This window comes from Magallana gigas, chromosome 8, assembly GCF_963853765.1.
Source record: "Magallana gigas chromosome 8, xbMagGiga1.1, whole genome shotgun sequence".
In the NCBI taxonomy this organism is placed as follows: Eukaryota; Metazoa; Mollusca; class Bivalvia; order Ostreida; family Ostreidae; genus Magallana; species Magallana gigas.
The window spans coordinates 10,430,393-10,441,535 of NC_088860.1; the positions used below are offsets into that span (position 1 = coordinate 10,430,393).

At 31.7% G+C, this 11,143-nt stretch overlaps 1 protein-coding gene across 1 annotated transcript; it reads left to right on the forward strand.

The window, feature by feature from the left end:
* The first annotated feature begins 441 nt into the window (after positions 1-441).
* Positions 442-7,332, forward strand: LOC105326978 (uncharacterized). The gene is made up of 4 exons (XM_066069979.1): positions 442-540; positions 3,369-5,031; positions 5,982-6,065; positions 6,440-7,332. Exons 2-4 carry the CDS (start codon positions 3,405-3,407, stop codon positions 7,243-7,245), a joined length of 2,517 nt encoding a protein of 838 aa, XP_065926051.1. The 5' UTR covers positions 442-540; positions 3,369-3,404; the 3' UTR covers positions 7,246-7,332.
* The last annotated feature ends 3,811 nt before the right edge of the window (positions 7,333-11,143 follow it).

The window sequence follows — 11,143 nt, forward strand, 5'->3', positions numbered from 1 at the left end:
TAAAATTACACATTCAACGTATTTAATAAACGACAAAATATGCTGTAATTTGAAAATAACGAAAATTTCTGAACGAATAACCTGCCTACACGCAGAGTAAAAATTACCTATCTCACTTATAACTTGATTTCTAATATTCAAATTTTGGTGAATCATTCAAAATACATTAGTAATTCATTTATACATGAAAATTAAAATTTCATCTATATAATAAAATCGCGTATAGGTTCCTTTGACTTGATCTAGGCAGTAAAATAGTTCATATTTACCTTAAATTATGAATAGCAATCATAAGCTCTTTAAACACGAATTCTTAGACGTTATAAAATATAGCCATGATGCTAAAAACTAATGTAATTGTATATTTCTGATTAGATTCAATACCAATTTCAATTGTGTGCGTAATACCGTTTTATTACCTTTAAAGCCTTCCTTAGAAAACATAATTTTTAAATCGAAAGTACACAGCGAATTGGTATCGTACAGTGATATTGTTCTTACATTAGATATTACTGCTTTAAAAATTATTTGTAGATAAGGGTAAGTAAAATATAGGGTTTTTTATATTTAAAACAGTATTTTAAAACATTACATAATGAATCAAATGTGCAAAAGACATTAAAAATCGCTTACAACCATATAATTGATGTATGCGCGGCCATCTTTTACATTTGAGAAGAAAATTGTGAAAATTTCTTGAATTGGCTTGTTTCTGTCCAAAACTTACTAAAAGATACAGAAGCAACAAATATGACATCAACTTGTTCCCTTTTATGTAAAATACGCATACAAGGGCAGAACAATGCATTTTTAATCACTTATACTCTCTCCCGAATTTTTGCTTCCACCACTTTTCCCTTGATATTTCGTTAATAATAAATACCTCTGTGCTCAAACTAGGTTCATCCACTAATATGAAAAATGTTCAGACTATCTACCCCTCTACCGCTTCAGGTTTCAATACATATCCCAAAATAGAAAGTCTACGGGGATTTTGCATTGCATCAGCCAGTAAAAAGCCCGGATGATAATGTTGAAAAATTGCGCGAGGTGTCCCGAGTACTTCAAAATGGAGAAAAGATGTAAACATTTCCCATTATGAATCTCCGTAAAAAAATATTTTTCCTTCCTGTTAACTTTTATGAGTGAAAATGAATAATTTATCAATGAAGATATCTTGGATATTTTCCATTTCATCAATTTCAACTGTACTTCTTTCACAGGTATGTGTATTCTTATTTAAAATCATCAAAAAGTGATGGAAGCAATACCTTGGGACAAACTATAATTAGAGCTGCGCAGCTTCAGACTAAAATTTAAGATTCTTAAAAATTATGAAAAGAGGTCCTTAGTGTTCACTCTACAACTATTGTTGAGAAAAAGGTCAAAGTTTGCTTATTTAAGTTATTGTTAAAAATAGATCTCAAAAACCATCAAATTGCACGAGATACTTTTGTCTGTATCTATGGAGGTACATAGAAGTTATATTTTCATTGAAAAATATTTATATATTTTTTAAAGGCAATTGATTTTTTGGACCCCTATCCTACTTCTAAAAAGAATTTAAACAATTGGAACTGGTGTAGAGATGTCTGTCACATTCAGCCCAGATTGACATTTTTTTTCGATAAAAATATAACTTCACTGTTAATTAATTAATCCATAGACATGGGAGTTCTAAGTATAGCTTGCTATTTTCTTGTTCTAAAAATAGACCCAAATGCCGACTGATAAAAATAGGGTACCCTATTTTGAGGCAAAGTTTCTACATTTAATTTGCAAAATTCAACCTTTTTCTAAAACAAATGGGTGTAGAGAAGACACCAATTAACCCCTCTGTTGCAAGTCATATAAAAAGCATTGTTCTGCTCTTGTATGCATAATATGCACACAAAACATGTAGAACCTCATATTTATTGTTTTCTTTTTTCATCTTTAGAGAACAGTTTGACCAGTTTTATGCAGAAACAAGCCAGTTTAAGAAATGTCTACATTTTTAATTTCAAATGTACAAGATGGTCGCACATTCCTCTTAACTTTAGAGCCTACGATTTATTCTAACAAAATACGCATTCTGCTAAATTCATCAGAACTGCTCAGAAACTAGTAGTAATTTACAGAGTCGATTTATCTATTAGATTTTGTTTTGTTTATGGTTCGACTTGAAGAACGAGAACTTCTTTACTTATTTTAAGCATTTCATAGGTGTGCTTTTCCGTTAACAGTAGAACAGCCCATTGTATTTCACTGTTTTCAAAGATTAAATTTATTACACCCCAAAAATAGATAAACAAAATATGATGAAACTAGACTTTGACCCGTGCGTGCACGGGTTGACATTGCATATGATATCGGACGTTCACGAAATAGATATACCGTATTGTTGACATTTACATAACCAAGCTTTAAGCCTACAATAATGCTATTAATTTCACTACACTCTGCTTAGTTAGAATAATCGGTGTCTCGGGACAGACCTTCACCACAGTTAAAATGCCTCTCATATACCTGTAATGTAGCCAAAAATTGCAGAATCGCTCCGAAACAATTTTGGAGAAAATTAATGAAGCTGCATTGAAAATAACAGTCAAATTATTCATAACAAACCATTTTGAGGCTGTAGATACCTTTCATCAAAAAATTTATTTCATATTAATGAGGAATTCAACACTATTTCATACCGAGTTAGAGTTATCTCCCATATTTTCTTTGATGAACAGAATATATGGAAAATTTTCAATGAAAGTTTACACGTACTTGTATTATCGTTTCTGAGTTTATCCATGCAAATATGATATTGTGGAAACATAAACTAAAGAGCCTCCCATGATTTAGCGTGAATGTAATGCGCATGCGCAAGATTGTAAAATCCAATAAATCCAGATGATTTCCGGATTTTTTAAAGGAATTTTCGTTGATTATTAATTAGAGAAGTTTGATTTAGAACAAACAAAAACAAATTGGTAATCTTCAAATACCAATGATGTTTAAAATATAGAAAGCAAGAGACAGTACGAATATGGTAGTATAGATTATTGTAATGTAAGTGGTGTCGACTTATAACAATCGTCTAGTTGTGTTCAAGTTCTTTAATTTTATTTTTTAAGCATCTACATGTATTTAAGTCTATTTAAAAATTAGTCATTTCCAATAAAATTCACCATTATAAAAGTGAAAACACCAAAATTATATATTTTGCCTTTTAATTTGATTTTATTTTTGCACAATTTTAATTACATGTATGTTTATAATTCTATATCTTTCGCAATTTCTAGCCTACTTCAAAGTTTTGAAAAATTGTTGAATACCCTGTTATCACTTGATTTTTTTGTTTCTACCAAAATTAAAAGAAACGTTTTATCATTTAGAATTTTGGGACCAGAGCAGCTGCTTTCATTTGTAGAATGAGCTATTTTTACATGTACCCTGCCCCCTTAGAGATTTCTGACTTTAATCCAAAGAAGTTACTGTTCCTCATCAAATCCCCTCCAAATCAGCGGGCAGTAGAAAAACAATTGGAGGCTGTTTATGGAAAGCCTGTCTGGCCTAAAAAGTCCAAATCTTATTCTCTCACTGTAGAATGCACACTGACTTCAGAAACAAAAGATTGCAGAAAGCTTGCCCGCACATGGGAAACAAAAGTGAGAGAAAACCTCAGTAAATTTTTAGATCTTCTACATGTTTGCAAGCACACTACATTACAAGAGGCATTCCCTTTGGTTCTAAGTGAGCTGAAATCTCTGATTATCTCCAACCCAGATGCTGTGTCTATTGTTCTGGAGAAAAGTAATCGTGAAATTTATGTGACGGGTCACAAACAGGCAGTTACTGACGTGTCCAAACAAGTGTCAGATATCATTCAAAAAGTTGATCAAGAGCTAGACAGAAAGAAACAGCAAATACAGGAAGAGAAACAGCTGAAAAGGCACCTAGTGCTAATGCTACAGTTCTGCAAGTTTGAGCAGGTACTGCAAAAGAAATATAAAGACATTTCATTAAAATATGACATCAGTAAAAATTTGGTCAAATTTGAAGGACTTAGTGGAGAAGTCACCAGTGCCATAGTGAAAATGTATGAATTTACATCAAGAGTTGTCAAAACTGAAGTTAAACCGTTTTCTAAGCTTCTACAGCAATTCTTGCTACAGCAGCCAGTGTATATGTATGTGAACCATAAAATGAAAGAGAGACACATCATTGGGATTTGGGAGTTTTGTACAGAAGACGAGACATTGACAGTTTTCTCAATGTCAGATGAGCAAGCTGTTCAAGCAGCACATTTCATCAAGGAGTCCGTAATAGAAACCCCGATTAAGTTGCAAAATGAGTCCAAAGCTTTACTTCCAACGAGAGAATGGCAGAGCAAATTTGAAGAGATCGAGAATAATGGGCAGGGTTTGATTAAGATAATAGCCCAGGCAGACCAGGGGAGAATTATCATCCTGTGTACAGACCAGTGGGAAGGTTTAGCTCGGGAATACATTGAAGACTTTATGTTAGCAAATACCATATATGAAGAAAGCTTAAATTTGGAACCATCAATGATGAACAACTTACAGATGAATTGTACAGGAGACCTCTATGATGTTGAAAGGAGTTTGCAGTCAGAAAAAGTAAATATTGTAGTAAAGGAAACCGGTATTGTTGTAAAAGCAACTCAGACGGGACTGAATCAAGCCAAATATGCAATCGATAAAATTATACAGGAGGTGAAGAAACAGATGAATTCAAATAATACAACAGGAAATTGGAAATGCATTAAATCTTCTCCAGGACAGGAGAAACATAGAACCATAGAAAGAAGTCAAGGGTTTGTGACTGAAGTCAGAGATGAAAGCGCTTTTGGTGAAGAAACAAGTAGTTCTGGACTAAAATGTGATATAAATGAGCAAACCCTAGCTGTTTCTGTGACAAAAAAGATCTCGGCTATTGTCGTGGATATGTTAAATTTGGATGTGGGTGCGAATGAAAACCCAGTTAACAAAGACATGTACTACATTGATGGTGTTGCTAACTCCATTGTGGATAAAGGTAAGAAATTCGTTGAAAATATTAAAATGTATTGAAATATGCAACACTTTTCAACTAACCAAAACCTTACTTACTATTGTAAAATGTCGTCTCTATTATGCATTGCCAACCAGACCGAATTAATTCTTTCAATTTACTCTTTTAAAGTAATTAAAGACAATTTTAACACAAATGCATATAAATATCTTTACTTATAATAACAGACAAAAAAGGAAACTAGCTATTTTAAATTTGTTGCACCAAACTAAACAAATTTTTAATAGAGACAGATTTCATTGATAATATGCTCATGATTTACACTTAAGGTCAAGATCTAGTAAATGAAAGGTGCCTACAGTTTTATGATTTTCAAGATATATCTTCTTTAAATGATGCTTCATAACAATACCTTTGTTTCATAGGGTGTACCGGGGCTTAAATTTTTGGTAAGCACAATGAAAAATCATGTTTTAATTAACCATTTTCTATGAAACATGAAGAATAAAAGTAACAGATCACTGAGTTTTGTCCATTTATGACCAAATAAATATATCTAGAATGCCTACAGTCTCTCCAAAAACAGCATCAAACAAGCTCTTGACCTCCTCTTTAAAAAAATGTCAAATTGAATATAGGCACCGGGATTACTTTTCCCGTTATTAAATATAGAATGTCAAAAAATTGTTTTATTTTCTACATAATCCCTTTAAAGCCGTAAAATACGGGAAAAGATTCATCAAATCAATTATGACGTCATAATGGTTCTAGCACCAAAAAATACACTTAAGCAGAGACCCGGAAATCCGAAAGCGTTTAGAAAAACTTAATAATCTTTTTAATCAGTTAAACCCTAACCGGCACACTTCTTTGAAAGATGTCGGCCCTTTAGTTTTCAATGTAATGTTTCCCCCACCTCAACTCGGCCACAGCAATTGTTTTCTCAAAATAAAAATTATTTCTTTTTACAATAGGCCATAAGCAAGTAGTTACTGAAGTGTCCAAACAAGTGGCTGATATCATTCTGAAGATGCATGCTGAACATCGTTTGACAAAAGGTGAGATATATAGCAATTCTTTTCTCAAATTATTGTTGATGTTGAATGATAATCAGTTGATGGTCTAGGCAATTCTAACAGCATAAACCTAATTAAGATACAATATGTATTGCATGAAGTAGTATTCTGTTCTAACTATTTACTGTATATATCCAACAGTGAATGCAATGTAAAGAACATATAATTTAACATAAAGAATATTTTCCCCGACCAGTAAACATGTTCTTTGTACCTGATTACAGAACTTTCTTTGAAAATATACATTTACTTACATCGAATTCTTAATCATGCTATGTTTATTGTTGAAATAAATATGCGATCGTGAGTCCCAGTGATAGCACTTTTTTGTGACATTTCTTTTTTTGCATTAATAGACGTATCTGATCTTTCAATGTCTCAGCATTGTGTGGAATGTCAGACCTGTGGATGTTATTCCGAATTTTACTGCAATGCCTGTCATCAGCAGATGTGTGGCAAATGTAGAGAGGAACATCTGAGGCACCGTGATAATACTCATCACGAAGTATGCAGGTATGAGGACAGAAAATTGAAAATTCCATCCGTTCCATGTAAATTACATCCCCGGCAACTATTGACCCTGTACTGCAAAAAGTGCCAACAAGCGATATGTGCTTTATGTACGACGAAAGAACACGATGGTCATGGTTTTTTGGATCTTGAAGATGTATACACTAAGAAATGCAAAACGCGAATTGAGCAAATTTGTAGAATTCGTGATGACATTCTCCCAAAAACTTGTATTCTTCTCCAAGAATCAAGGAATGCAAAACTGGAAATTAATAGAAATTTAGAAATGCTGAAAAGCAGTATGAAAAATCAAGCCAGTCAAATCAAAGGATTGGTTGACTCAATTTTGACAGAAAATTTACAAGATTTGCAAAGTTACGAAGCATTTGCTGTCGAGAAACTGGAAAATCAAGAGAAGGATTTACACACCTATGTTACTCAGATGAAGGATATGTTGGAGGAATATAACAATTCACTGTCTGGATATCCCTTTGAGTTTTTGTCTAAAATGAATGACACTTTAACTTTGAATTTAGAGCCTATTCCCGAAGTCCCCAAAGTAAGTCCAGGAAATTTTTCCCATGGAAAATTGAACAAGGAAGAAATACTTAAACAATTTGGGGTATTAACAAAACCAACAAATCAAACATGATTTATTGATTATATGAAAATAACTTTTTATTGAAAAAACATTGACAATTGATACAATGAAACAACTGGCCGTTGAATACAAAGTAATGTAAACACACACACACACACACACACACACACACACACACACACACACATACATAATTATATATATATATATATATATATATATATATATATATATATATATATATATATATATATATATATATATATATATATATATTTCGATTTATGAAACGTTCTTTTCGTTGCAAATATCGGTTCGGCTGCTGGTCAATATCCTTTGAAAATTTTAGTGGACGGTCTTCTCACTTGATACGCAAAACAAAACTAATGTCTAGATGATTCTATTTTACACAGAAAATAGAGTCTTAAATTTGCGAAAAGGGTTAATATGATTAATATCATTTGAAGCCAATGTTAAAAGTAAGCTAATATAAAAAGGTTAAAGTTATAAAGTACAGATTTTTATTCTTCAGATTTCCCTGTGTGTATTTGTATGCATGTGTGTGTGTGTGTGTGTGTGTGTGTGTGTGTGTGGGGAGGGGGACAAAAGGGGATAAAATTTGTTGGTTTGAATTAAACGTACGCCCAATTCAATGTTGAAAGGAAGTCTATACATAGAAGATTATAACTTTGTTTGAGCAATGCCTTTTTGCATTGCAATCACAGGTTAGTAATTACCCTGAAGTATTGGCTACGGATTTCCAATGAATGTGACTTGGCCATCTTTAACGTCTCTGCAACAGTTCAGTTTTTTTAAAAATTGGCAATGTTTGTCAAATTATTTTAATATTAAACTTTAGTCTGCTTAATTACTTTGAAGATTTTTACATTATTACATAATGTTGAACTTTATTATCTTCATTTTTTATAGTTATTAGGTATATAATTACAGTTAATAAAACATTTATATAACACTTTTAATTTGTGGTATGCATTAACTTTTAACACTGTTGATTTGTAGTATGCATTTAAGTATCAATACAATGTAATACTACTTCTTAGAAAAGTTATCGTTATTTTATAGTTATAAAACGTGTTGATATGTTTGAAAGTCGTATTATGATATTTGAAAAAAAACCCCATAAAATCATCAGATGGTGATGTTTAGAACATTTTATAGGTTACTAATAAGAGTCATGTTGATGAAAATTGCAACTTTTTAGAAACATTTGGTTTTCTTTCCACTTAGGTAACGTGAAAGTCAATGTCTTCTATTTAATCTTTCCTATCAAATTGATATATATGCAATCATTTTTATTTTAAGTTACTTAAGTCAGTTAATTTTGGGAATATTTATGGGTGGATCTGATAACAGCTCTGTGTGACTTAATATATTCTATGCTCATGTGGGATGGACGAGCAGTAAACAGTTTAAAGGAGACAACAGAACAAGTACAGAACATACTTTGACTCAGAACTCACGACTTTGTAATGACTAGTTCTAGTAAATGAAAGGTGCGTACAGTTTGCTAAAATTTGATGTATAATTTCTTCCGATTGTGCTTCATAAAAAAGCCTAGTTTTATAAGGTGTACCAGGACTTGATTTTCAGATGAACGCTTTGAAAAAATCGCGTTTTAAACTGTCATGAAATATGATGGAAACCAGCTACAAATCTGAAAGTTGTTTTTCGTCTTTGACATTATATAAATAGTGCCTGTTTGGGAGGGTAACAGTTGAAATTGACACCCCGAGAAAACCATTGTCAACCGACGCGAAGCACTATTTATTTTGTTATACTGAATGTCTTAATTTTTAAGAAAATTTTACTGCTTTTATATAGGAATAACGTGAATTCTACAGCGAACCGTACGTGCATAATTTTCGCGCATGTAACATTTTTTAATGTTACCCGTTGCTAAGTGCGTTGCTAACGCTGAGGGTAATAGAAAGGATTATGAACTGCGTCTTAACCAATCAGATTTCAGTATTTAACATGAAAGTATAACAAATGAAATATAATGCCTAAGGACTCTTTAAAAAAGACCTATAGAATATTCTTTACATCTTCTTTAAAATGACATTAAATTGAACATATACATTATTTTTCATTGGATTTAAATGGAATATCTAGAAATGTTTTATTTTCTATATAATTCTCTTGTAGTCATAAAGTACAGGAAAAAAATATATCAAATCAATTATGACGTTATGATAGATCTAGCATCTAATAAACACTCTGAAATCGTTTATTAGATCTTGACCTTTAGAAAGGTAGAGTTCTCTTTATAATGTACATGTAGCAACCCATGCAGCTAGTTACGTACTTAATGACTGCTGGCTAACTAATTGACCTTTGTCTTGGTTTTATAACAATCAGTTTCCCACCTGTAAGAAACAAATCTCCACATTTTTTCAAGTATATGCTTTTATAGCACTATTACTTTAAACATGTATGATACTTAGTAGAAATTGAATTTTCAACAGATTTGCGTTATTGTGATCTAACACATTACTGAATGTAGCGATACAGATACGGATATGCATAATATTCAGTGTTGCAATTCATTTAGGGAAGCTGCTTTCCCCCAAAACACTCAATCCAATACACAGTTAATTGTCTTACGTTTATAACAATGCTTCTTTAAATGCTCAATCATGTTTCTTAGATTGTCTTTTCGTTCAGGTTTTATCAGGGATGAAGAACATTGCGATATGTACTTTTATGCCACAATAATGCTGTTCGATGAAAGGTTCATGATGTGTAAACATTTAGTCTTTATTTGTTGTTTGTCAATTCTTGTATTTACAGCGATACAAAATGGTTTTATGTTTCACAATTTGAAATAATTTCTTCCTACTTTTGAAACTACTTGCAGTTTCCTGTGGGTTTATGGCACATTCTCAAATACATTCATGAATTCTTTATGTGGATGTGATTCGCTAAAATTTCAGATAAGAGCTAGTTTGTTTGCAGTGAATATAAAACATATATCGGGTACAGTACGATGTATATACAAAATTCCAAATTCTGAGAATTTAAAATTATTAATAAAGGATTTTTTTCATTATAGTATATGATTGTTATAATGCAAAGAATAAAGTCTCCTAAATAAGTATGGTATACTATTTATTATCCTTTTAGTCTTCCTTAGATAACATAGATCCAATAGAAAGTACAGCCAACTGACACTGCATTACAGTTACATTAATCTTGTTCATTACAACCCCCTTTACCGGTATTTTGAGTGTACAGGAAATTATAGTACAAAAATCCCCAGTAATTGTAAAATTGTCTTTAATGCGCATATAAAAAATCATGTTATTAAGGAGACATGTAAAGGTTCCAGCCAATATTTATTCTTCATCTTGCACTCTGAAAGGCCTCATGATGGAAACAGGAGGCCCCAATATAACTTTTGAAAAAACAAGCAAGTGAAGGGAATGGAAAACACAATATAGTATAGTTGTTACTAAATTTTTTTAGGACAGTTGATTTTCATGTCAAACAAACTGAAAATTGTTTACTTTTTATTTTATTTCCGCAAAATTATTTTCTTTCGTTATAGAACAAAATAAAATTAAGACTGCTATTTATTGATTCATTTTTTTTTTCAATAATGATTTGAAACTTGTCGTGTTGTAAATTTTATATTTACTGCCACTCCGTAAATTTAAAAAAAAGTACAACATGACACTGTAAACTCGTTACACAGTAAAATCTTAAATCGTCGATGACTTTGGAGGCTTACTACATGCAGTGAGAAAGACATTTAAATTGTCATCAAGTAGCATTTAAAGATTTCAAAAAAAGTGTTGCATTTGTAATTATAATAATGGTGTGTAATAAGTTACTACACTTTAACAGATTTTTCTTGTTAATCCCGTGACACCTTTAAGTTTATGCTTAAAGTCAATGTGTTTGCGATCGATTAATAATAAACAAATAT

Coding starts and splice junctions, on each gene's coding strand:
- LOC105326978 (XM_066069979.1), top strand. CDS start 3,405: ATGAGCTATTTTTACATGTACCCTGCCCCCTTAGAGATTTCTGACTTT. Junction 5,032..5,981: donor TAACTCCATTGTGGATAAAG/GTAAGAAATTCG, acceptor TTTTTACAATAG/GCCATAAGCAAGTAGTTACT. Junction 6,066..6,439: donor TGAACATCGTTTGACAAAAG/GTGAGATATATA, acceptor TTGCATTAATAG/ACGTATCTGATCTTTCAATG.